Below are 27773 nucleotides of genomic sequence, written 5' to 3'. Positions count from 1 at the left end.
AATGCGGCAATTATCGTGGGGCTAAAAAACATCCTCCAGATTCACGAGGATGCTGAAGGTCCACAGACACAGAGTGGTGCGAGAGGATCAGCGTGCAGCCGGACACCCGTTGGCTTTGAGGGGTCTACTGAGGGTTTGACTGCTTTCCAATGTCAGAAAGGGACACCGTGGGGACCCCAGTGGTAAATCTCATGGTGCTCTGATCCAGTGTTGGGTGTTCAATGGCCTCCAGTGGGAAAGCAGATCAACTCTAGAGCCTCGAGCTGTTTACCGCGGTTCAGTCGTTGCTGATGTTCAGCAGGAGGATCCTGGGAAGCGGCTCATCCCTGCTGTGTTTTTTGATGGACGCATGATGGAGGGACGGCTTCTCGGTTCAGCCGAAGCCGAAAAAAACAAGCGCAGGCCTCATGGGAGGACGACCGCAGATGTTTCATACCCCGGAGGGAAAGTCTCTCTCTCCCACGGTAAACGTGTCACGCGGCTGCAGGAAGGGCCCTTGCGAGCGTTCGTTCGTTCCAAGCGTCTCCTGCAGCTGTTCTCATGTCACGACGCACATTCCAGATGTGGCTCACACTCTGCACACGCGTGTGTGAGGAGCAAACGGGCGACACGCAGCCGTGCTGTGAAAATGACCTTTTCCATCGAAAGTTAACGAAACGCGGCGCGGCATTTGAGGAGCGTGTTCCCGAAAGCCTCCTGGAGGCTCTCCAAAGTCGCCGAGCGGCCCACTGTGTGTTTCTGCGCGAGCGTCTGCAAACACGCCTGTGTGTTTGTCTCCCTCCCGCTGTGTGTCCGAGGATGCTCCCCTCCTAAGGGCGCTCGGAATTGTTGCCAGAACGCGGCAATCTCGCGTGGCTCCCGGCCAGGCCTGTCTGGTTTTAATCAAAAGCCGAGGAGCGAGCGGCCCTCAAGGCTGGGGAGTCTCTTCAAGAGGAGGACCTGGAAGAACGAGGAGAAGGAGAAGGAGAGAGAGAGAGAGAGAGAGAGAGAGAGAGAGAGCGAGAGAGCGACACCAGAAGGAGGAGGAGAAGGAGGAGGAGGAGGCAGGCGGGTCCAGCAGCGGCACGTCGCCAGTGATGTGAGCCGTCCCAGAAACCCGGCGGCCCGTCCAACTCAGGGACGAGGACTCGAAGGAGGCAGCCCTCAGTGTCAATCCAACCCTGATGCGATCAAGATGGAGACGGTCTCCGTGCAGCTGTGTGCCGGGATCGAGTCGCTCTGGTCGCCTTCTCGGGAAAGGTAAAGACCGCAGATTTCCATAAATCCTCGAGAGCTTTGGCCCTGCGTGTGTCTGCTGGACACTTCGGTGTAGCTGGTCCGCTCATGGGGGGGCGAGCCGTACGTGGGCTGGACCTCACGGTTTACCCCAGGACTTGAGCAACCAAGAGCTGCAAATAACCTCTTTGCTTACTAGTGACACGTTTGAGATCTTGACCGGTTTTTCACCGTGAGACTCGACAGGATTCACTGGGGCTCAATCCTGGAGCCCAGTTACTGCTCAGGAAACCGGGATCGCTTTTCTCCAGCTCACACACGTATACACTGTACAGTGCAGCGTTTGGTGTTTTCGCTCCACATGTAGCACATATGTTCGTGGAAGAGCGTCCGGGCGACAGCCTCGTGGACTGACGTGTGTGGCGTTCCAAGCGGCAGGAGGAACGAGAGGATGATCATAGTCATTCTGTCCATAAAGGGACTCATCAAAAACCCAGTAAAATCTCACCAAAAATTTTATTAAACAGCATCGTCATGTTGTAGCTGCCTGTCAGAGCATGTGGTAAATACCCGGTATCAGTGTATTTCCCACTTATTTTTTGGCCGAGCTACACAAAAGACCCAAACTGCTCTCATGACTCACTGTGCAGAACTCATTTGAAGATACCATGGTACATACAGTGTGTGGAGTGTATTACCGTAACTTCTAATGAAGGGTTTTAACAAAGTGTGCCGCTGTTAATGGGGGGATGGCAGTTTCCCTGGATCTGAATACAGAGAAATGATCTTTCATGGAGGTGGGGACGGGTGGCAGTTAAGGAAATGCGCTCATGAAGCACGTGTTCCACATCCGTCAGCAAGCGTCCGGCCGTGGAAATGGCAAAAGTGAAACTTGACTGCGAGGAGGTTGTTTCTTGGCACATCTGTGGGGAAATGCAGACTGCGTGTGTTTTGTTGTCCTCGGGCAGTGTGTGTCTGGATGCTGAACGCCTGTGTTTCCTCCTGCCTCTGTTCCAGCTGACCTCCAGGTTACCTTTTGATCCTTGGCGCAGCTCGACAGGACTCTGTGCCGTCATGCCCGTGGCCATTCGAAGGAGGAGCCTTGAGGATCACGTGACCATCGGGGCTGGGCTAAAGTACAGTTACGATGACCTGGACGTTGATTCCTTCCATGGAGCGATTCGTAGAATTCCAGCCTTGACCGAGGATCTCGCAGAAGGGCATCGAGTGAGATGCTCCTCGTTGCCGGGACGGTACCGAGAGGCACGTGAAGACGGGTACTGGTTCGTGCCAGACGGTAACAGAGTGTGGGTCACGAGCCATCAAGCCCGACAGAGCAAGTGTATAACGGACAGCATATCTGACCAGCGCCCCGACAACAACTCGGTGGACCCTGGTCCGTTTCACAGCGACCAAGATGAGTTTCCAGAACCTTGTCCATCAAATGGATGCACCTCCAAGGAGGAGTTACCTCATGCCAAATCACTGCCCAGGGGTTGTGAAGACAATGGGCAGGGGAACAGTTCTCAGGGGGCTTCTGAAGCACATTGGCAAACACCAAGGTCACCTAGTCAAGACCATACCGTCCCATACCGAGGTGGAGAAGACAAAGGCCACTACAGCACCTTACAAAAGGCTGTTAGTCAGGTGCTGGGTGGTTCATCTGATCAGGTCCACACCCCTCCCTTGAGCAATGCTGCCACAGGTACAAGAACATCTAACAGTGCATCATTTCCAAGTGGAAATATGGACCGTCATCCTTCGGAGCTCTGCAGATGGACCGACCTATGTCAGGCCTCAGTGGTGGAGAAGGACAGTGAAATCCTACAAGTCAGAACTACTGGTCAATCATTGCTTGAGGAGCCCGGTCATGTGACCTCGACAAGACGCATTAACCAGGAAGGTCGAAGCATCTCAGAGCATCACGACCGCAGTACCTCAGAGAACGCCATCGCCATAGAGGGTTTATGTTCTCAAAAAACCCTCAACCAAACCACCCAGGAACCTCGAGAGGACAGGGTCTCAGAGACTGAATCAGTGGCAGCGGAGACGGCTCCTGGCGTAGCGAACGTCAAGGCCCCGCAGGGATACCGTGAGAATGTGGACGCAGGTGTCAGCACGACTGCAAAGTGCCTGAGTCGTGAAGCCTCGAAAAATCAAGCAACCGGGGATAGAAGTAAAGACACTGGCGCTGATGTGATTGTTGAGGAGGAGGGTTGTGGCCAAGGACCACCAGAGGAAAGCGATACAAGAACCTCCTCGGAAGGTGATCCATACAGCGCGCTATGCGTCCCGGTGGCCGACCGCCCAGTTGCGCCACAGGAACGTGGGATGAGTACTGGAGAGACACTGTGTGAGGTGTCGCACACACCTGGAGTATGTGACACACGAAACTTCACGGGAGAGGACAGACGTGTCGTATCGGAAACGGGCGCCGCAAATAAGGAGTCTCATTCCAGACCGCGGGTGAAACCCGCCGCCAAGGCGCGACACGCTGACGTCACGGACAGGGAAGGGCTGAAGGAGCGCGGGCATGAGGACGGCGCGGTGAAACTGCGGAGAAAGGTAAGCAGCTGACATCAGCCGCGAAAGAGCCAAGTTCCACAAATGGCCGAGAGGGGACTGCAGTGTTTCTCGTGCGCCTGGTTTATTGATTCAGAGCGACGCTTTCCCTCCAGCTTCCAGCAGCAGCCGCCTCCGCCAACAAAAATGTTTAGTCAGTGAAACTAAACATGCCTTGCTGGACATCTGGAAACGGCATCTGCTGTCCGTTATGTAGGACAACAGCAGTGCGCACGTTGTGCTCCTTCAGCCCGATTCGTAAGCCCTTCCTTTGACCATCCAACTGCGTTTTGTACTACGGTGCGACGGCTCGTCGTCGTATCTGACGCGCGGCGGCTCGACTCGACACGGGTTGTTCGGCAGCCCTTCCGAGGGAGGCTGGCTGCGATTCAGGGAAGAGCCGGCATGATTGCATGTTGCCCTGTTACTCCTTTCGTCTTCCTGCACGGGGCCCAAGAACGGCGGGAAGGTAAAGCGACGCGTAATAGCAGTGTAATAAGTCCAAAAATAGGCCTGTGCGCGTACGCTCGGCCGCTTCCTGTGCCCGGCGACTCGCGCGCAGTGTTTGAGAAGCACTTTAAAGGTTGTGTTAAATAAAGGCTGCGGCGGCCCTCAGCTAAGCCTGCGGGGGTGTGTGCTAGGATTCGGTCCTCATGCTAGCAGCCAAACAGCCTGCTGGGAAAGCCGTTGGCGGAGGAAATAGCCGTGTGGGAAAGTCTGAAAGCGTGGCGTTTGTGCGTGTGCGTGTGAGTGACTGCGGACTCTCCTGCGTGGACATCATCCGCTTTTATTTACCTTGAGACGTTGCCAAAGAGGTCACCAGCAGAAGTGTTATTAATTAGCTTTCTTCGCTAAGCACGGAGTGGAGAAAGGGAGTCGCTGAATCCCAGCATGCATTTCACCCCATCGCTCGTAGTGCTCGCTGGGTCATTCCCCAGGTTGCAACCGCTGGGACGAAACTTAGAAGGGAATTTTTGGTGGCATGTTTGGTCATCTCATGTTTCTAAGTATGGATCTGACCTCATGCGTTGATTCCATGTTGCAGGAACTGCTAAATTGGGCCGACTTTCCAGCTCTCTTCTGTTCGTGCCGCACCGTGGGATTCCGGGTAGCAAGTACAGTAATGTCACAAAGACGGTAACGCAGATGAGGGGTAACGAGACGGCCGGGGGAGGACATGTGGCGAAGCCGCGCTGCTTTCACGTCCCGCTCCGTCTTTCACAGTCGAGCGAAGCTCATTTTGGAGGGGAGATGAGCTCACGCGCTCTGCGGAAGCGACCGGCCGCGGATCGATGCGGACTCTGCGCACGGCACGCAGGAGACGCTTGTTTTCCGCCGTACAGCAGCGCAACCGTTCCGGACTAGAGCAGCGGAACCGCATTACTGCATCCTGTAAACAGTCATGTAACGTTTGCTGTTTTTGTGTGTTTACTCTGTATTTACTGTGTTTATGGACCAATGGACCGCTCCTCGCTCGAGCACCGACCACATGGCCGACCTCCCACTCGTCTCTCATGTAGCGGTCAGAGCTGTCACTTTGCAGTCCCAAGGTCGTGGGTTTGAGTCCCACCTCCTGCTGTGGTACTTATCCTGAATTGATATAGTGACAATTACTGAGCTGTTTAAAAGGGTAAATCGGTGTAAGCCGCTTAGAGCACAAACCTAATGCAATGAATTGGAACTTGCTGCTTCTGAGACGAGGCCCAATAAAGGTTTTTGTTGGGAAAGTGTCACCGTGAAAACAGGTGGAGTTCCCTCCTCGCCCGACAGCCGATCGCGGTCCGCTTGCGGTTCGATGACTCGCCGCTCCCTCCGAGTGCCCGTGTGACCCCCGTGACCCCCAGCACCGAAGGCAGGAGGCGTCTGGGTGTGAAAGCGCCACGCCGTGGAATTCACACTGCAAGTTAATTTGGCTCCATCCACACAACGGTCCTCGCTGTCTTTCATTATTTTTTCACCGTGTTTACTGTCGTGCTGCAGGACACTGCGGAGGGGACATTCCCCCAGGGGCAGAAACATACAAGGAGACGAGCAACAAGCAGTTTATTTTTAATAACTTCGAACGCAGACTTTGGATGTCGCACGTTTGTGGCCGGTCAGAAACACCGAGGCGTTTGCAGAGCGGTGCTGGTGCACAAACCGAACGAGACGGCCGATAAGTCCTGGAACACTTTGCTGTAAGAGTTGAGAAGAACTCAAAAACACCAAGATCATCATCGCAGTCCTGGAGTCGTGTTCTCCTGCTGCGGAGTCGCGGAACCCCCTCTGAAGGACCAAGTGATGGTCGCTAATCGGTCAACGTTCCAGTGCTGACCAGCCCAGAGCTGGGGAATAGTTAGAGTGGCTAATAGTTCTGGTCTGGGCAGCAGGGGGCACGGCGGTCAGAGCACCACCTTGCACCTGAACGTCCTTAACCCTTTAAGTTGCTTTGGAGGAACGTTTTGTTTACTCATGTCTAGTATGTGAGAAGAAGTAAACGTGTGGAGGGAGTGTGTACACGTCGCATTGAAGGAATGAGTAAGGAACGTGACAGCAGTGTGGTGGAAGGTCATGACCATCTCTGACCACATGTAATCTGCCCAGGGGGCAGTGGGGGGTGGTGCATCACTCAGCTGACACAATTCCTTTTGTCCCGCCAGGTGGGCTGAGTGTGAGCGGCCCAAAAATGTGTGAGAAATGAAGTGTGCAGAAATGTTTCCAGTGTGCGTGTGTGTGTCTGTGTGTGATCCCAAGGCTCGGCGGTCAAGGAAGATCAAACCCGGAGTCAGACTGACAGAGGAATTTGCTGCTCGCTGAAGTCGTCCTAAAGGGGGGGCTCATGTCAGGCAGAGGTCCTTCTCAAAGTCTCAGCAGCCTTTGCTGCGGCAGCAGAGCTCAGAAAAAGGAGGCAGAATTCCTGTTGTGGGGTCACACTGTGTTCGGGATGATGATGATGATGACGATGATGATGATATCATGCCCCGCCCCCCCCTCAGAAACTGTCCAGGCCCCTTTAGTATTAGCCTATCGCTGCGGTGCCGTTCTGCCCTCTGCTCGGTTCTCATTGACAGGGAATGCGTCACCATAATATACCGTATTACGCCCTAAGTACTACAGTATTTCCTCAAGTGTGCCAAAGTACTCAGCTGGCACCTCCTTATCAACTGGAGGTCGGCTTTGTCTTGTGCTATCGCCCGGGCTCAGCCCTTGCGCTAAACACACGGGCAAAGCTGCGGAGATTCTGCTCTCGGTCCACAACGACATTCGCACCGGTCATCCTATCTGGCTGCTGTGTGTTTACAGAAATGCACCACTAGGGGGCGCTACCACTCTGGTTGAGTTGCAAGGGCAGCATCGGTGGCGGCCGGGGGACTGGAAACCGCACGGAGGAAGGGTCCAGATTGCGGGACACTGCGGAGGGGGTGCAGCGAGTGTTGGGGAAAAAGCAGACGGACAGATTGATTGAATTGAATCATTGACTGATTGAAATAATTCTGATGCATCAGTTTGGACAACACTGGTTTTTACGCATATTATAGTGCAGCGGGCGGTGGGGGGGCCATAGTGTGTGCCGGCTGGCAGCGTCACACTGTGCTTGTTGGTTTACACTATTTCTGGGGGCTGTTAACAGGATGGCTTGTGACACTGCTGATCCAGTAGGGTTATGGGTTATATCAGAGGGCCACAGGGTTAGAGCAACGGCTGTGGTTGGAATTTATTTATTAAATATTAAATAACATAAAATTTAAAAAATATATACCTGTATAAAATGTGTAAATAAAAAATTATTAAACAAAAACAAATTAATTAAGCGCAGTGGTTAGAGCTGCTGCCTTTGCACCCTAAGGTCAGAGGTTTGAATCTCACCTCTGGCTATAGTTCCCTTGAGCAAGGTACTTGCCCTAAGTTGCTCCAGTAAGGTTACCCAGCTGGATAAATGGGTAACTAATTGCAGATAGATTAACACTGTAAGTCGCTTTGGAGAAAAGCATCAGATAAGTGAATAAATGTAGAATTGAGCTCTGTGAGTTTCAGCGTTCCTCTGTGTCACAGTTTCGCTCTCTGACCCCATAGGGACCCAAGGAGGAGAGGGGCCACTCGCGCCTTGACTCCATGGTTCTGCTGATCATGAAGCTGGACCAGCTGGACCATGACATCGATGACGCTCTCAGTGGCGCCTCCCGCAGGCCTGCCGCAGGACCCCCTGTAAGTATGACCAACAGGGCAGAGCGGTTAAGGATCTCACACCGTAAGTGCTGGACTGACTGTGGCTGCGCTGCGTTTGCAGGAAGCCTTTTTGGGACCAACGGGTGGGGGTCGGGGTGGGGATGGTCTTCACTCAGTGTCCCAAAGCAGCGCGCCATCCTGTTCTCATGACTCCCCCCTGAGGTCCAAGAGGCCCGGATGAAACCCGGGGTATGTGGACTGGAAACATATAGCATCAGCGGTATTAGTTAGTCAGTCAATCAATCAGTGAGAGAGAAAGACAGACAAGTTGATTGATTGATCGATCAGTACAGAACCCAGCGGTTGCTGACAGACAGGAGGGATTAGCGTTTTGCTGATGATGCTCCCCTGTTTGTCCAAGGCGCAGCAACAGGGATTGAGTCACTGTCCGTAATGGACGGGGGGGTGCGGTTGCCATCCGTCTGCGTGCCGCTTCTCCTTTCTTGCCATGGCTACGTTGCCGCTATTTGTGGTTCCAGTACAGTTATTTATAGCTATGGCGGCATCGGTTCCGGTGTTGGTGTTGGTATTGGTGCTGGTGGTGGCGGCTCCCGGGGTTGTAGTGAGAACACGGTGTGCGGCTCATCCAGCACTACTGCCCTCTTCCTTCCTCCCTGATCGTGAAGAACGCTGCCTCTCCCCTAGAGACAGTGAGCGTGCGACACGCCGGCGCGACAGACAGGAGGCCGAGGGGGGAGGCGCCCTTTGGAGAGAGAACCACAACCCTGGTACTAGGGGGGCAGAGTGTCTACACCACATGCAGTGAAAAATATACTGTATATAGACCCAAAAATTAAAATTACACAGGTTTGTACAGTAAAAATTACCCTGATATATAGATGGGTAAATCAGTGTAAGGTTTTCAGTAGCTGCATCTTTTTTCTTTGCAAACAAGTTTAAGATGTATGAATGATAATAATAATGACCAAAGATTAACCTTAGAGGTACACTAACCACACATTGACCCTAATCCCACAAAGGGGCAGCAGGTGGCGCAGTGGTTGTGCCTATCAGCCTGAAGGAGCAGGGTTCAAATCCCAGCACTGTCTATATCAGCCTTGATCAGCACTCTAACTCTGCACTGATACTTTAAAAACGATCCTCTCACTATAAGTCACTTTGGAGACCGAAGGTCAGATATATGAAAAAATATAAATGCAGGTGCAGAGCAAGAGGAAGAAGCCTGGTTAAGGACAGACTCTTTTAACCTAAAGGATTATGGGTAGTGGGTGTTCTGTCCCACCGAACGGGCGGGAAGGACATCTAGGTGACCCAGACCTGGGACTTACTGTGCATTCGTTCCCGCGCCAGACACATTCCTCCTCCTCCATGCTATAGAGAGGTCCGAAACAGCAGTTCCTTGTTTCTTCACCTTTGGACGTTGAATTAGATCCAATGTTTTGTCACCTCCAGCTGTGTGTGTCTGGAGCCTCGGGGACATGAACTGATCCCACAACCGGTTTTGTGTGGAACACATGCAGTCAATACGCAATCGATGTGAGATACTGACCCGATGCGGGGGTAATCGGCACCGGCTGCTGGAACACAACCAGCCGCGGTGCGTGCGGTGGGCGATCACATGGTGTGTGATCCAGCTCTTTGTGTTTTATTAGCCGCGGCATGTCACGGGGTCAAGCTCCGTGCACCGAACCACGACGCATGAACGCGGAGCCGCACAAGCGTAGCACAGGCACCTACAGGTCCCCTGCACTAGAGGACGGCATAACAAGTCTTGGCCAGTGCTGCTCGGTGTCAATGCAGCCCGTTTCCCAGAGTGCCGTGCGTCAGGCCGAGCGGAGAAACTGTGTAGAGAGTTCTGGAAGGAAAACAACCGACAGACGAAGGGTCAAATTGTGACCCGCCCAACCTCCACAGAGCCAGCCAGTGAGGATATGGTGGGCTTATTGCTCTCCTCTGTGTGTGTGTGTGTGTGCGCGCGCGCGTGTGTGCGTGTGTGTGTGTGTGTGTGTGTGTGTGTGTGTGTGTGTGTGCAGAGGTGCTTTGCGTGATAAGACCACCAGCCACCCTCTGTCCTTCCTCCTGCGCATTCCTGTTTGGCAGCCGGCCCCTGCACCAAATCAACAAACATCCTCTGCGGCTGCGTCTCCGCAGCGCCTCCCGCTCTTTCCTCAGGATGTCCCGCTAGGTGTTCCTCGTCCTCCTCATCCTCCTCGTCCTCTGCCGACGCCGACGCCGCCGCCGCCACCGCTGCCGCCACAATCGTTCCCCCTTGCCCCCTTGCTCTCTCACCCCTCTTGGTTCTGACCCCCGCCCCAGTCCGGTGGCGACACGGAGACGAAGAAAGCGCTGTGTGTCGGGCACGGTGCTTTTTTATAATTTTGTTTTTATTTTTTAAGGGGTAAAACATAGTGACAGAAACAAAACAGTCCCCAGGCCTAAAACCCTCCCGCTCACCCAGCTGCCCTGACATAAATAATCACAACAGAAAAGATAAACGGACAGAGAAGCACACAAATATACATATATACATACATACATACATACATATACTGACACAGAGAGAAGGGTACAAGTGTGAACTTTCAGAGGGACGAGGCAGTTCCAGGATGCGGTGGAAAGTTCACTAAACGCCCCCCTCCATGGTGCAGCAACGCCGTGTTTCCCACCTACGAGGACAGGCGTTGCCAAATCCAGAAAAACTCCACAGAGGAGCCCTGCATCGAGTGTAGAAATGTTTCACGTTTCAAGAAATCAGGTCTCCGACCCAGTCGAGCGCGGACCTCCAAGGAGAGCAACCGCATTCCCGTTGACTGGAGGCCGTCACCCACCGTAGCCCTCTGCTGGTGCACCGAGGTGCCGAACCTTCCCATCCCATACTACTGTCTGCTCCCCTCCTCTCTCACACTTGGATGAGATTGACCTCCTGTACTTATGAGTGCAGTTATGGAATGCAGTGTGTTATTATGGCTAATTGACAGTGGGAAACATCACTTGTGTCACCATGGAGACCAGCCCACCATCCCCACAAACCGCGTGTTCGATTGTGTTCCCGCAGTCCTGTGCCCATTACTAATGCCCAGTGAATGGTCCCACTGTCCCCCTTTGAGGGGAAGGACAACCTTCCCACAGAGTCTCAGTAATCAAATCTCCGCCACTGTAAATAATTTCAGATCCATGGACTGCAGCATCTCTCAATAAGCCTCTCACATGATAGCCTGACAGCCAGACCCGAAGGGATCGCGTCAGAACAACGCCGTGAAATTCCCACTCTTTTACTGATCTGTGGAGAAGAGTCTGTGAAAGAAAAAAAGAATTAAAAATAGTACCATAAAATGTGTCAGTTCACCACTGAATTTCCATCACGAAATGTTCCTCTAAAAGAAGAAATTTGCCAACTCATCCAATGAAAAATCCAAGCCTTGTCCTGCTTTGCTGTTTGCAGGAAACGTCTTTTTTCTCCCCAGTGCTTAAACAGTAATCCATTGTTCTGCATTGTTACTGGTCTTTGGGTTGAAGGGATTTTCTACGCAGTCCTTCCCATAAATCTGAGTTCATCAGAGGAATGCATGAACCATCAAACAGTCAACAGAAAAAGTTCTCAGACACACACAAAAGGTGTAAGAAAAGGTGTGCTTTGGCGACTCAGCAAACAAGAGATGAGTTCATGACTGTTGAGAACCACAGAGTCGCCTTTCCAGGTTTTACCGATTCCGTTTGAACCAGCTCGTTCAGTGGTAACCTATGGGATGTGACTCGGAGGTTCTGGCATACCTCAGAGTGCTAATTTAGCCAAGAGGATTTGAGCTAAGACAAAGAGTCACTGTCAGAAGGGCCGTAGGAGGGCAAAGCACAGGGGTCAGAGGTCACGGGGGCTCTCCGCTGATGCCCTCAGTGCCCCCAAGTGTCAGCACCCGTGGCTCATTTTGTTTTCTTGTATCTCTGTCTGCGCTCGGGGGAGGGAAGAGCCAGCAAGAATGCCAAGAGAGGAAAGAGATGCGGGAGACAAATCATTTTCGAGCGGAGCAGCTTGACAGGCCAGTAGCCGGCGCTCCACGGAAACAGGAACTGAGGAATGTTGGGATCCGAGGATAGATGGGTCCAGGGAGGGGGTGCTCTCTGGATGAAGGTCCCACGCTGGCCTCGGGTTTATTTTCGTCCTTATCAGCTCACCCTTCCAGAGAGGACTGGAGAGGAGATGCTCGCTTCTTGCACCGTGTTTCTGTAGGCAGGATCTCCCAGTCGCCATGTCGAAACAAGGACTAAGCAACGATGGCAGTACAGAAACTGCGATTGTCCTGCTTTCACTTTCACTTCCCACATGTCCTCCCAGCGAAACCCCAACCAGGGGAAGCAGGGCTGATCGCTGAGGAGCCCAACAGCACAGCGAGCCGCTCTCTACTGAAACCAAGTGCCTTTCCAGGTTCAGCGGACGCAGCAGGAAAGTTCGATCTTATCACCTCGCTCCCGGCATCTTGCATCACTTCCGGTGGCCAGCAGTTCACGTGTGACACATGGAAACATTCAGAGGTGGGAAAGAGCCTACCCCGGGGAGCTTCTGACAAACTCTCCCACAAGTCCCACGGCACGTTGCCATGGTTTTCCAGGAACTCCAGCTGCTGATTTATGGTGGAAACAAGTGAGTCATGGGCTCTGAGCAAATACCGAGCAGGGGGTTCTGGCCCAGTCGGCCGTCTCCCTGAGCTCGGAACCGGGCTGGCCTTTGCCTCCGGACTCCTATTGCCCCTTTCGTCACTCACAGGGGATGGACGACGCATTTCCGTCTCCTCGTTCCTACGCCTGGTTTTCCCAGGATGTCACTGCTAAGGGCGTCATTACACCGATGGCGCAGCGGGGGGCAGTGGGGTTGGAAGGGAAGGGAGCTCTGATCACTCAGAACTGTGAATCAGCCCATGTAGCTGTACTCAAGTTCTGAATGTACTGCATTTCTCTGACAGCTAAATTCCACTAATCCAAACCCAAACTCCATCAATCAAATGTCATTGGACCACGCTGACAAAAACGTGAGAGCCCTACTTCTGCTGAACTTTACGTGTGTTTCAAACACACAGCCTGAGGAGTGAAGTCCACGTGGATCCAGCCTTTGGGAAAAGAATAAGTGCTGCTGACCTGCTGCGATAAATCCTGCTTACTGCCTGCTCGTGATGTGCTGGGCTTGTAGTGTCAGGAAATGTCCCCATTGTGCCAGGGAAGATAAACACGTCCCATTCTGCTCATCCGATGCTCGAACCCATCAAAGCAAGGCAGGAATGCTGGTCTCCCTATGGAGTCTGATACAGGAATAGCTTGACTGATACGTAAGACAGAACCGCATGATTTGAACATGCAGATGTATAAACGGGTGAAAGTGCAACGCAAGAGATAATGCGAGTCTTTCTGGTTTCCTTAAATTCAATTCGGCTCGATTCAATTTACTTTTATAAACGAGTCCACCTTGTTAGCGTGGCCGTGCGCTGCGGTGGAAACTGTGATCGTCACGGTCAAGCACTTGCAGCTTTTCTTCCTGCGACGGTGGCGGCTGAGCACATAACGCTACGCAAACAAAAATATTTCACTTGTCAGTCTGACCGGGACAAACCATGTCATCCTCAGACTGAATCAGCCCCACGATCGCTAGTCCTTGTTTGTCTTCTTACCGCTCCGCCGTCAGTTTGAAGAAAAGTAGAGTGCGGGAATCAGTCTCGAATGGTTTTCAATGGTTTGAAGCTGAATTTCGCGTTAAGCGGAGCAAGGTCGACACAGCATCTCCCCACACTTCTCAGATGAGCTGAGGCCTCCGAGATCTCCGTGAAGCTGACCAGCATCAGAGCACCTCCTCCGAGTGGACTAACCAGACAGAAGCATTTCGGAAGTCCCAGTGTGCCTCACATGGGATCACGAAGTTTCGCAAAAAGACGTATTCGGTACATAATGTATATGGAGCAAAGAAAGGAGCTAAAACTCACCACGTGGACTTCAAGAAGAAGTCATGTCGGCTCCGGACACCATGCAATGGCAGGGTGTTCCTCAAGGGTTGGTCCCGGTTTTGGTGACTGCTGCTCTTTGCTGCTGGTTATCTAATAGTTTCATTTCACGTATAGTTCCACTTGCCTATTTATGTGATGCTTCTCCACAAACCACCCGGGTCCTTTGAGTTGAGGCGGCAGCTCTCATCACGACGCCACCTGCCGCCCTGTCTACTTCTCATTATCGTTTGTCTGTCACTTTATGCTTTACATTCGTGAACCGGTCAGAAACACATCTTTCGAACCTTCGCTGTGCTCTTATGGAGCCGTCATGCGTTGACCCCACATCCCGTTCTCCTTTGCTGTCTGCTGAGCTTGTCTGGTTCGCTCCTGTTGCCACCATCTCTGCTGAGGCACTGGGCACGGGGGTGGGGGGTGGGAGGTTGGAGGGGGCACAACGAGCCACACAGATTTACATGCAGAAGTCAACACAAAGAAACTTAGTCCAGATGTTTCCGGTGCTCGTTCCCAGCGGCGAGATGGACGATGGGTCTGCCGGGGACGCCAGCTGTTTTGCCTCTGGAATGTCACTCGGGGGGTGTGGGGGGTGTCGGGGTTGGGGCCTGGTGTGCGCACAGCTTGGGAGGTTCACCTAATCAGTTCCAGGACCTGTGGATTAAAGGGGACAGGGTCAGAGGTCAGAGGTCAGAGTCAGAGCCAGAAGACGAGTGGACGGTGAAAGAGCCCGGCGTGCCTGAGGAACCCCCCAGAAGCCCCGGTGAGACATTTCTGCGGAAACGCACACACTCTCTGCACTCGGCCCTCACATACCTCATGTGTGTTTTGACGTGGAATGCGTCTATTTATCAGCCCTTAAAACAGAAATGAGCGTTGGCTCTTTGTGGAGGAGCGTGGAGCGAGACGTTTCCCCACTCAGAAAGTATGCGTCATGCGCCGGGGTCATGTGCTGGTCACCCCCCGGCCACCAGCCCTCCTCCAGCTCGCGAGGAGCCCTTATCTTGCTCACGTCGGTCGTAACACATTGCAGAGCAGCGGCCCTGCGCTTTCGGAGGGAAGTTCTCAGAACGCCTAAAGAAGGGCGGGTGCGCGGTACCCTTTATCTGGGCTGCCGAATGCTTTTGCCGTTAAGGAATTGGCAAGCCGGAGAAAACATGCACGTTTTGTCATCTCGTACCACCGAGTCCCGTGACCCCAATGCACCGGTGCCCTCGAGTGATGGAATATGTCCATCCCTCCAAACCACTCGCCCCCATACAGGACACAGAGCCTAACCCGGCACACAGGGCATAAGGCCAGAGAGGGAGGGGACACACCCAGGACAGGATGCCAGTCCATTGCAAGGCACCCCAAGCAGGGCTCAAACCCCAAACCCACCAAAGAGCAGGTCCAGGACCAACCCACTGCACCACCGCACAATGGAATATGTGGAAAACCGTTAATAGGAGTACTCGCCGCAGGTGTAACATCCTTTGGAGTTTGGGATCCTCTCACTGTTTTGGGTGGAAGTTTTTTGTTTTCCTCTCTTCTGTTGCCAGATGGTTTACTTTATAGTTTTACCAGCTAGTATAGTTATTGTCGTCAACTTCGTACTGACTGTGTCATTTACTACTATACAGCACTCTATAAAAATGCGCTGAACTGAACTGGACTCTGTGGGCAACTTCACTAGCGAATACTATAGTACACGTCTACATTTATGCTGATTTACATTTACACTCATGTACATTTATACTGATTTACACTCATTTGCATTTACGCAGTTACGCTTGTGCAGTTAGCACAATGATGCTTTACTCCAAAGTAACTCACAGGGAAGAGTTGTTTAAAGCGATTTACCCATTTATACAGCAGAGTAATTGTTACTGTATCAATTCAGGGTAAGTACCTTGATCAAGAGCACTGTAGTGAGAGGTGAGATTTGACTTTCCGGGTGAAATGAGCTTCTGGAATAAATGGGTAAATCAGTGTAAGATGCTCAGTGTGCAAGCCTCACACTTTCCAATTAATTAATAATCAAGTTTTTAATACTTAATCAAGTATTTCAATGCAAATTAGATATTTCGGTGCTGTGGTTGACACTAGAAATTCCCTCCGTAAATATGTGGATGATGTTTAAATTTCTCAAATCTGAAAAGCTGACATTTGATTTGTGTGACTAATGAATGAATTTTGATGAGTTGTGGAGAATGTGGAGACCCTCGCAGAAGTTACTAGAAAAGTGCTACATGTTCACCCCTATGATATACTGTAACCTTTTGACCCTGAGCCCTCGCTCTGCATACGTGGACAGATCTGCAGTTTCTCGGTGTTCTGTCCCCACCTGTGTGCTGCTGTGACGCTGTGCTGTTCGTAAATCTAAGAAATACACTGTTGTATAAAGAGGTAAACAAGTGAAGTCATTTTAGTGAAAAGTGTCAGACAGGTTTTAAAAAAAAAAAAGTAGAACCTGTGGACTTTTGATTCTGGACCCTTGGGAGTGGGACCTCCAAGTGGAGCAAAGCGCTCTTGCTGGGGTCCCACGAACTGATCATCATCATAATGTAAGAGGACACAGTAGAGGACAGCGGTGGACATTCCCGTGTTGTAATGTGTGTCTCCGCTTCCTCCCCTGTAGGTACCACCGGCCCTTGGGATGAAGGACAAAGCGGGTGAGTGTGTCCGTCACCTTCCTCGACCTCACGGTTCGACCTCAGAGTAAGCAAAAGTGCATCTAGAACAGGTGGAGAGGAAGTGCTGTCAGTGCGGTGGGCAGGGTCATGCGGGACGCTGTGTTCTCTGCCCGCCTTTTGCTGGCTGTTTGGTTCTGGTGTGTGTTTTCTTTTTTTTTTTTTCCTGATGGCTCATGGGACCCAGATTCCCAGCATGCTCTGGGTGGGCACAAAGCTCCTCTTCAGGGTGGACAGTTACCGTGGTGCGAGATGCCCTGCTGGAGGCCCATTGCTTCGTCTCCTAATTGGCCAGCTTTCTATGAGGGGGGCATGGCAGTGGTGGGGGCTCCCTCTGATTGGCCCACCAGGTCACACTCCCCCCCCCCCCCCCCCCCTCAGGGTGACAGCGCCCTGCAGTGTCCCGTCTTGAATGCAGACCATCACAAACGACACACAATACCTCCAGCGCCCGCCCCCACACCCACCTGAGGCGTCACGCTCATGATCCTCTGAGGAACACATCACAGCCGACACGCACAACTATCGGCTCTCTAACTTTCCACTGCTTCCGTCCAGCTCCTCACCACAACTGAAATTTACACCGGTACAGCAGTGATTGTCCTGTAGTAACAGCTTTATTTATTAAGCACCAGTTACAGCAATTTACACACCATATTACTCAGATATGTACATACAGAACCCTGGGTGTTATTGCACTGTTTTTACTGTTTAGTACAGTATAGTGAGGTACAGTACAGTGTGGTACAGCTCTTAGTCTTGCGGTTAGAGCTGCTGCCTTTGGACCCAAAGCTCCCAGGTTTGAATCCCACCTCTGGCTGTAGTACCCTTAAGCAAGGTGCTTACCTTACAGTACTCAGCTGTATAATGGGTAAGTAGGTAAAGTAACACTGTAAGTCACTTTGGAGAAAAGTGTCAGATAAGCACACAGTATTTTTTTATTGTTCTTCATTTCAATCTCTACAGCTTTATGACTTTTACTGCATTCATGTTATTGTGTTGTGTCTATAAGTGGGAGTCCACTCTATAAACTCTACACAGGTGCTAATATGTCCATTGATGTACCTGCCCAATAGCATGTTCTCTCATAACACTCATGACCACAAGCAGCAATAATTTCCGCTGCTGGCCTCCGTCTCCCTGGTGCCTTCTTCTGAACCTGAGCGCCTGAAGTCGACCAGTTTTGGAGACCCCGGTAGCTGGACATATCCGCCCTAACCAGGACTTGACCACAGCTTGGCAGTTAACGTGAAGGGCTTCACCCCCTGGGCACTAAAACCCGAGACCTTGGCAGCTTCCGCACCAAAGCGCCGTGTCCTGGCACGGCGCCTGTTCATTTATAACTCGTTGTTATGCAATCGTTTCATAAATCTTCACATCAGGGAATTGTTTCCTTCCACATTTATTTACCCTTTGGTCACTGGGCTGGAAGTGAGGCCCGAGGGCGGACCACGCCGTTCTTTAACCGCGAGATGCCACTTGAATGCGGTTGCATGTGAGCGAGTCGTCCGCTTCTGCTCTTTCTCTGTCGATGTTGTTTACATTTGCTTTTCTAATGGCGGCCGACTCTGTATCGGTCCCAGCGATCGATAAATAAAGGGTCCTGAGCGGTCACTGGAACCGTACTGGTGCGGGACAGCGAGACGAGGCTCCGAGGGTTCGAAGGGTGGAGTCTCGGCCCAGAAATAGCACAGTGGGAATCTATAACCGGCACCCTGTGGAGGAGCCTTTCCGGGGACCTGTTGAACAGCGGGGCGTCTCGGCGGTTTCTAACACAACCCGTTCACAGCAGGTTGACCTGTGTTCAGGAGAACCGCAGGCGTCTTCCGTGTGCCTGATTCAGCGGTGCAGGGCGCCTCATCTGTTTTCTGTTTGTTTTTTTTCAAGCCGCCCTTCCTTGCCTCCATCCGCCGCTTTCCTTCTAAGGGAAAGCGGCTCCGAATGACCGCTTTTCGAACGTGAAATTACCCGCGGCGGCTGCTTTTGCAGTGAATCATTCAGTGACACCGACTATTTTTACCTCTGGGAGACGTGGGCTTTTCTGATCTTCTCGTTGACTCACTGAGAGCCAGACGGGACCCCAGGGGACGACCCCGGACGCCGGGCTGCGGTCAGTGAAGAACAATGCGCGCTCTCGGCCGACGCTTAGAGCGTGCTGCTGCCAGGCAGCTGGTCCGAATGTTGGAAACGGAGGGCATCGCGCTCAACCCGTCGCCATGGCAACAGTACAAACCAGACCAGCGGCGGTCGGCCCACCTGAAACCTGCAGACATGGTCTAAACACACGGGCAACATCTAACAAAGGGTCCGTTCATGTGTGGTATTACAGAGGGTGAAGGGCGCCTCCCTCCCTCACTTCCCATGATCCCATTTTCACTAATTTAGACTCTGCCTGTTGCTGCAATATTAGCTGCTGCAGTGTATTTACCAAAGTGAGCGTTGTGTGTGTATGTGTGTGTGTGTCTGTACGCCCGTGTTATTCCCGTCTTCTCCCTTGTGTTCGCAGAGTGTGTCCTTCCTAACTCGGCTCCACAGCGTATTGTCAGCAGAAACAATCGGCGGTGCGGAGGAAACGCTCGCCTGCGGGCAGCCGTGGAGTCTGCTCCCTGGGGTGTGTTCCCGGTGGGAGGGACGCTACAGCTGGGGGGGGGGGGGGGGTAGTTGTCCTCTGAAGGGGACAAAACAGAATGCCCAGGGCAGGAAATGTTGCACACAAAAGATAATGCAGGACAGGGAAGCACGCGCCAGTGGCCTGGGGTAAACAAACGTCCGCCATTCACCCCGCGTCTCCAGGGTGTCATCTCGTGTCCCGTGCAGGTGATACACGCGTGTCCGGAGGGGGCAAAACCACGGGCTGGATTCGGATAAACCCAGTTCTTTTGGTTCGAGTTTGAGTCTCTCGGTCGCCGCCGTGTTACTGGAAGAAGAGCTGTTCTAGCTACGGCTCGGCCTGCGGCTCGGGGACGTCAGCTGTTTTCCCACCATCCTCTCTGGCTGAGCCGCACAGTCGGCCCGCACGGCTTCCAGAACTATCGGCGGCTCAGGTGTCACCATCGAGACTCGGTATGAGCCGTCCATCATCCGGGCTTCCTCGGCTCCCCGCTGACAACAGCACATCTCCAGCCAGTGAATCAGCTCCTCAGAACACCTCCAACACCTGGGTGTCCACACACCTGGTGAGCGCACCGCGCTCGTGTCTTCGACTTGACAGCACGGCGGGCTCGGGGGTGGAGCCTGTAGCACATGGGGGTGGAGCTTTCCTAACCTAACCATGTCACAAAGCGCTTCCCACCCAGCCTACCTGTAGGCAACTTGTTCTCGCACACCTACCGGGGACGCGGCTATAGCTGTGCTTATTAGTTATTACGTTAATTGTTGTTAAAATTAAATATTTAACAAAAACATGCTTAAAACTGAAAGGGGCGTGGTGGCGCAGTGGGTTGGACCACAGTCCTGCTCTCCGGTGGGTCTGGGGTTCGAGTCCCCCTTGGGGTGCCTTGCGACGGACTGGCGTCCCATCCTGGGTGTGTCCCCTCCCCCTCCAGCCTTACGCCCTGTGTTACCGGGTAGGCTCCGGTTCCCCGCGACCCCGTATGGGACAAGCGGTTCTGAAAATGTGTGTGTGCTTAAAACTGAAAAATATGTTTTTCTAGCCTACGTTTACCTGGTATCGGGGTACCACAGCTTTCGTGTAGCGTAACTGGCATTGTGGGTCTCCTTGGATAACGCTCTTAGTCAAACAGCAGTTGGCAATCAGTGCTTTGGAGGAAAGCATTATAGGTACATGTTTGTACCCGGAATATGGCATTGAGATGGGAGGGAATGTCCTAAGCAGTGCAGTAACTGTAATATCCAAATAAGTCTTTTTTTCTCAGCACGAAACTCATGAAGGCCGTGAAGCGTCGGGGAGTCGGAGGTGTGGGTGGAGACACAGCGGTAAAACACACAGCCTGACGGAGACTCGCTTTCCCTCCTTCGTGTGTCCAAAGTCACGGGTCCTGGAGCACCGGGCCGACCGGCACGTGTGTGACTTTCAGCACTGTGTTATCGCCCCATCGCTGCCCCCCATTGGGGGCCAAGATTGTCCCGAAACCCTGCGAGAGCCAGTGGCGAGATGGTGGCCTGCGATACTCCTCCCAAAATTGGTACCCCGTTTTTCTCTCTTGTTCAGGATTGATTGATTGATTGACTGATTGAGTCACAGCCATACAGAGATAATCAATCATGATACAGAGACATAATCAATAATCAATATTGTAAGAAAGCATCAGTATGTACAAGGCCAGAGCACAACTGAGATTCCGATTACCGCGGTTAGTGAAGCTGGTCATTCAGTCCAGTTTATGAAGGTTCAGAAAAACGGACCAAGTGAAACTGTAGACAAACCAAGAACACAGTGGACATTCCTGCGTATTCAAACCGCGGTAAATGTACCGCTAAAGCTGTGAGACGGGAGGTAAACACAGCCCCTGCTGAATTCGCCAAGCGTCATCATTTTCCTTTCATTGACGAATATTATAATGATAGTTAAGTTGCCCTGCTCTTTATACGCCCCAGATGATTCAACTGAGCGGAAAATTGATTTTTCCTCGATTTTTTCACCCGCTTTTCTGCCCTGTTGGTCGGGAATTCTTCTCCGCACCTTCGCTGGTGCCTCACCACTGAACTGCGCTCACTGTCGATGTCCCTCCGAGAAGAAAAGCTGGTTTGTTTGCTGCATCTCGTGTTCTGGTGCTCTGGAACACGAGTGTGACCCAGCAGAGGGACCGTCCCCACGAGTTAGAAATGCTGGCAGGGACGGGGGCGGCGGGGGCGGCGGGGGCGGCGGGGGCGGCGGAGGCAGCGGCGGCGGCGGGGGGGGGTTCTGCTCCGTGACCATATGGATGGGATTTCCAAGGTCGGGTCAGGTCGGGTGGGGACTTCTCGTGATGCCAGGTGGTGCGGTGCTGGAGGAGCAATGAGGGTGAAGGGTCCCGATGCACAAGGCCAGCTGCTCTTGCTCTGGAAGCAGAATTTGCTCCAGGAGACATGCAGCTGGACAGCTGGACAAGTGGGCTCTGCGTGTTCAGAGCTGTAGCTCTATGCGCTTTTTTCGGTTCTAAAGGTTCTCATGTGGAGAGACATTCAGCGCAGTGACCGGGTTACTCCGACTGGTTTCCAGTTTGTGCTGTTTCTTTTTATTTGTTGTATTTGAAAAAGATTTTTTTACTGAAATTCATGATTTTTCATTTTGCTTAGCAAGAGAGCGGGACTGGGACACGACACACAGACAGTGTTGCTACACAGTACTGACATCATTTATATCCCATATATACAGTACAGTATATATGTATGCTGATATATTCAGATATATAAAAGTACAAACACAAGCAAAGGAGAGCAAAATTAAATTTTTAAGAATATTTACACTTAACACTATGTTCCCTAGTGGGTGTCAGACCTTGTTTTACCATCATCCCCTGGGTGTGCGCCCAGGAGTCCCTGCTTTCAGAAGCCAGGCCCACCCGTCCCCGGCACCCCGCAGAGGGAAAGCTGCCTCGGTCATCCAGGACGCACGTTCGCTGGGCTCCGCCCCCCGAGTCCGGCTTCCTGCGGCGTCTGGCGAGCCCCAAGACGCACTTCCGAACGCCGCTGCAGAGTCTTTGTGCGCCGATTTGTGGGTCTTTGTGGATTTTCAAAGGAGCAGCAGGGAAGCTGGCTGTCGCTGCAGACCACCGGTTAGCGCCCAGCCCCCATCGCCATGAGGTTTGAATCTCAGAGGATAGATAGAAGTGGTTCTGAAAAAAATGAATTTCAGACCCTTCTTAAAAGTGGGAGGGATTCAGTAGCCCTGAGGGACAGAGGGAGATCATTCCACCACATCGGGACCAAAATCTGGAGCATTTGGACTTTTGGTTTCGGACCCCTGTGATTGGGACCACCAGGTGGAAAAAGCTGGAAGATCTTAACCTTCTGGCACGCGGTTGATCAGGCACTCCTTCGACCATTTTCTCGGTCGTACCCAGGGATCTGCTTCCCGGCTTCACATCAGCAAAGTACGCCCAACACGCTCACTGGCAAGGAGAAGTGCAAGGACCGTGGTTGCAACATATACAAGTTGCCTAGAGAGCACTAAACAACAGCAGAGGTGCCCTGTAATTCAGCGAATAGAAACGCGGTAAAGGTGCTTCCCACGGTCGACCGTGGCAGGAGCGTGCAGGACCATCGGAAATGAATGATCCGTATCTGAACCGTCTTCAGTGTGTTTGGAATAACTTTGCACTTTAGGCATATTAGTTAAACTGACAGCTGGAATTTAAATGCACTGCTCTTTGGGTTCAGAGCGATAAGATGTTGCCACGTCTCCCTCTTCTGTACTGAAATTCCTCAGTTTGTCCTTTGCTGGGACAGGTACTGCAACTGGGCTCCTGGGCCTCGAACCGTTCAGTGTCCATAACCAGCATGGTAGCCACCGATCAGCTGCTGACCGCTACGTGGTCGATGAGGGAGGAAACACGTTGTCAAGGATACGTAGAGGACAGACTAATGAGACACCAAGGAGACAAAGGAGCCACAAGAGCTTTTACCTGCTGGAATCCAAACAAACACACTGGAATTTCATTCATGTCAAGTGTTCACATGTCGTCACCTGGCCCACCTGGCCCACCTGGCCCACCGCTGTGCACTGTCAGTACCTGTGTGCCGAGCGTGGCAATAGAGAGCGAGGAAACGACACCTTCCTGTCTCCCTGTGCAGCGCGGTGATCTGCGGGTCCAGGGAGGTGGTCGTCTCCCACTCGTGGTCATATTTGTTTACCCAGAGACAGTGACGTGGGAGGTGGTGTTGGGGTGGGGGTTGGGTTATTGACCCCAGCAGATGCAACTGGGCTGGTCCTGGGGTGGAGGGCTGTGCACCCTGCTGTGTTCAAATCTGCATGGCATTTACTTCAGTATCTGCTGTAACTGTGCCGATCCACACATTGGGTTCGAGCCCACTGTAGCGGTATGAGTTTCCTGTGTCCCTCAGAGCTGCTGAAGCCCTCCCATATTCAAGAAGGGTCTTGAATGCACCTCTTTGAAAGCCACTTCTCTCCTGATCTCCTGACAGCTCCGTAAATGAATCCAGCACCATCTGCTCTGATTATCTATGTATTTGCCACTTGAATGTCGCTCCTATAGGAGGTACTGGAGGGACGTGAACCAGCAACATGGTGGTGTGACACGCACAAGCTATGTGTCCATAGTCTCGTGTCTCTGTTTAAAGTTTTTCGTCTGTTGCTGGTGCTTTTCTGTTTACTCTGAGCTGTACGTCACCTGATGGATTAATGAATGTAAAAGTACAAGTAAACAGTATATCTGTTCTTAGAGAGGCAAAGACCCACAGTTGGACATTGGCTCGGTTACCACCGCCTCGGTCAGTTCTTTAACCACTGCGTCGTCCATCTGGTCCGGCAAGGCGAGGGGCTGTGAAGTGGAATGCGGACTGGAGGACTGGTGAGAGATTAAGAGCACCCACTGGGTGTGTTGAGATAGGAAACAGGCTGCAGGGACCTGGCTGCAGGGGCGGGGGTTTGGGCACTTAGGGCCACTTTGTGGAGTCCCTGCTAGCGGCTGCTCTGCTCTCAGGCCTTTCGGCCCATTTCAAAGCCACTGAGCTGTAAGCCGCAGGATAGGGAAGAGGAACGGGGCGTCGGGAGCATCCCTCAGCGGCGCCTCCTATTGACTCATCGCGCCATTGCCTCATCGTCAGGGCTCTGCATACATGAACACGCGTGAACGTATGAACATGCCACCATCTTTTAGAGACGTCAGTAAAAAATGCACTGTACTGCACCAATGTTGGAATGAAATCCATTGTGAAACCCTAACCGCTCGCTGGCGGTGGGGGGGTGCGGGTGCGCGGAATCTCAGCAATGCACTCTGATACGGATTAGCGGCCTCTTCGCCGGGCACTTTTGCAACATGGGGTTTCAGGCGCGAGAGGTAAATGGCCGTCCCACCGGGAGCAGGGTAGGACGACGATGCTGATGATGATGAGGATTATGATGATGATGACGATGATGCATTTAAAGGGTTGCTTCTGAATTTTGCTTTTGAATTGGTTTGGCTGCCATCCACCCCACATGGCATTCCTGTGTGAACTCATACACTCTTGTGTAGGTTTCAATGCAAGTGTGTGTGGGGGGGGAGCTCGGCATTTATTTTACACTGCACAGGATGTGAGATTACATCAGAAGATTTTTACTCCAGTTGTGACATGTCGGGGGCGCGATGCCAATCTATCCTTTTTGTCCTGGGTTCCTTGTGCAAATGTCTTTGGCGCACGTTACACTCTTTCCTGCACGTCAGCATCAGGTCACTTTCAGTTCGCTCTACAAGCGTCGCGATGAACAAACACGTACGATCGTACAAAATTAACTCGACTGCTGTTATATGCAAGGGAACATTTTGTTAATTACAAAGTTCACAAAAAACACTTTTTACATTTTTCATTACTTGGAACTCCTTTAAATTTTAAAGTGATTTAAAAGAACCGAGAATAAAAAAAGCTGTTCAAACTCCAGTCCAGCGCAGATTGTCGAGCGATTCCTCCCATAAACGTGTGAAAAATGCGTCCTGTGACTGATCACTGACGCTCGGGAAGAGCAGGCCGGGGCTGTAAACAATGTGGAAGAGAGCCGGATGAAGGCGGACCTACATACATAGACAAGAAAACGCGCGGCGCCTTCGCCGCGTCCATCGCCCTCTTGCTCTCCCGACCAGTCACCTCGCCGCTCGTCCTTTCTCCTCGCCGCGTAACAACTAAATGAAGATGACGGGGCGCTGTCGGCAGCGAGGCGCAGCTCACCGATCGCAGCGAGGTGCCGACTCTAACTACTGCGCCGCCCGCTGCCAAATCTTCGCGCATTTCATCGCTTTCGTCCTTTTCACATCGGTTGCGCTTCAGTGATTGACTTGCATAGCAGCTGAGAAGTTTGTGTGAAGCGTGCTCTTTCTGGAATAATCTGCAGCAGCCCTGGCATGCAGATCGTGGCTTCCAGGTGGTCCCAGGTCGCTCCATGTGGGGCTGCTAGCTTTAATAACCCCCCCCCCCGACCCCCATGGAGGTGGAGGTGGTTTTGACGCTGCGGTGCGGCTCAGCGGAGGTCACGCGTGCCGATTCCACGCTAGATGCTCATGGAAACACGTGCGATGGGAGGAGGGCGGCTCCCCCTGCGCTCACGGCTTTTCCATGGAAAGGGAAAGGGGGGCGCCAGAGCCGCCGTCCTACCGGGAACCCCTCACCGTCCAAAAAACGAGTTCCACACGGAGGCAACTTAGACATTTCGGAGCGTGTGCGTGCGTGCGTGTGCCGGCGTGCGTCCGTGAGTGTGTGTAACTCGGTCCTCGGTGCCGGTGCAGCGTGGAGTTTGTTCGGGGTCATCGCGTCCTCACATCCATTTGCCCATTTTCACAGTGGCTCTGAAAAAGGTTCTTTTTAAAGTGTTCCTCTCTGCCACCACATGGCCTCCTCTCCTCCATCTTCTCCTCCATCATTCCTCACTTACGCTAACATTTCCATCCAAAGCACATCGTAAAGAATCAGTTCTCCTGCCGTTGGACACTGAAGCGCTTTAAGTGCCGTTCTCAGGGTTACGACCCCAGAGCTCAGGGCACCTTCTCCTTCCCCTAATGAGTCCAGGTCATTAAGCGCTGACCCTCTACCCCTGCAGGTCAGTGGCAGGGGGGCGGGAGCTCGTACGGGGCACCGGCCATCGGCCGTGCTCAGGGGGAACTGCGTCGTTGCCCTCATTTGGACATTTTGACACCCATTTCGACGCCGTTTCTCAAAGGACACATAACAACAGGAACCTGCAGCTGCTCGTGCCCCGTGTGGACTACGGAACTTACCGTGGTATTGTTGCAGTTAGATGGGGAAAATGACGAGGAGAGCAGAGCGCGGGCAATTAACCACTAATTGGATCAATTAGGCCAGAGGAAGGGGTTTTGGTCAAGGGGGGTGTTGGGGGCCTCCCGGCATTTCTGCTCCTGGTGACGAAGGGGGCTGGGGTCCCGGGGAGGGGGGGTGTTTGTGAGAGCTGCACGTCCCGAACGTGGAACACGCAGGCCCCGGGGCTTCTGGCTCACAGCCAAAGCAGGCAATGCGAGAGGTTAAGCGACAAACAGCCGCGCGCCGCTCCACCGACCACGGGGGGGGTGGCTGGGAACTCGAGCGGACCACCCCCACTGGTGCCTGGCCCAAGGACGGTCCTTTTGCTGCGGTTCACACCACACCGTGTGTTCGTGTCCGAGTCGTACGCTTTGGTTCCCACACGACGCCGGTGCCACTCGCTCATTTCCTGCTGAATTGCGGTTGTGTTTGTCGCAATATTGTGGTCAAGCTGTGTTCGTTCGTTCATTCATTCATTCATTCATTTCTAACTGTATTTTCTTCACTTGCCTCTTTTTTCCAAAAATCTGTTGTAAGGTGAACGTTACCTGCACCGCTGCACCCAGACATCAGTTGGCAGCAAAGGGCTCCTGAGTAGAGGAACACTTTTGCACCACATTGATTCAACTCACTTCCGCGGTGTTTACAGCTCCTATCGGCTGTTCCTGAGCATCAGCGATCAGTACGAGGTTGAGCAACACGGCACGTGTTCATGGGCACGATGAACCAGTCAACAATCACCACTGAACAGGAGTCTGTGAAGACAACAGATTTTTAGGATCCAGTCCTTTAAATAAGTGGTTAAAACAGTCAATCGATATTTTAACTGTAATGCAGCGGATAGGGCAGGGGTGCGGTGGCGCAGTGGGTTGAACCACAGTCCTGCTCTCCGGTGGGTCTGGGGTTTGAGTCCTGCTTGGGGTGCCTTGCGATGGACTGGTGTCCTGTCCTGGGTGTGTCCTCTCCCCCTCCGGCCTTACGCCCTGTGTTACCGGGTAGGCTCCGTGACCCCGTGTGGGACGAGCGGTTCTGAAAATGTGTGTGTGTGTGTGTGCAGCGGATAGACGTTAAAATAAAGGTCATACGGTACATTTTTAAATTCCCTCTCGCTTGACCTGCAGTTTTTACACAGCGGATCCCGCTAACAGATGACAGAGCGGCACAACTGACGAAGACACTGAGCGAGGAACACGCTCCTGCTCCTTGTCGTGTTCCTGGGACGAGAACCCCGTGCAACATTACTAACTTTACTAACTTTGATCCAGTACAC

At 52.6% G+C, this 27773-nt stretch overlaps 1 protein-coding gene across 3 annotated transcripts in view; it reads left to right on the top strand.

Moving 5' to 3' along the window:
* The first annotated feature begins 1101 nt into the window (after positions 1 to 1101).
* dlc1 (DLC1 Rho GTPase activating protein) overlaps positions 1102 to 27773 on the top strand; it is a 53324-nt gene continuing 26652 nt past the window's right edge. For all 3 annotated transcript variants that reach the window (XM_018735880.2, XM_029258901.1, XM_029258902.1), the window contains exons 1-4: positions 1102 to 1239; positions 2233 to 3780; positions 7831 to 7962; positions 16543 to 16576. In XM_018735880.2, the coding sequence (XP_018591396.2) occupies positions 2290 to 3780; positions 7831 to 7962; positions 16543 to 16576 (1657 nt within the window). In that variant the 5' untranslated portion in view covers positions 1102 to 1239; positions 2233 to 2289. The remainder of the gene's footprint in view (positions 1240 to 2232; positions 3781 to 7830; positions 7963 to 16542; positions 16577 to 27773) is intronic.

Source organism: Scleropages formosus, chromosome 16 (assembly GCF_900964775.1).
Source record: "Scleropages formosus chromosome 16, fSclFor1.1, whole genome shotgun sequence".
Lineage (NCBI taxonomy): Eukaryota > Metazoa > Chordata > Actinopteri > Osteoglossiformes > Osteoglossidae > Scleropages > Scleropages formosus.
This window is presented reverse-complemented; position numbering and strand designations above follow the sequence as displayed.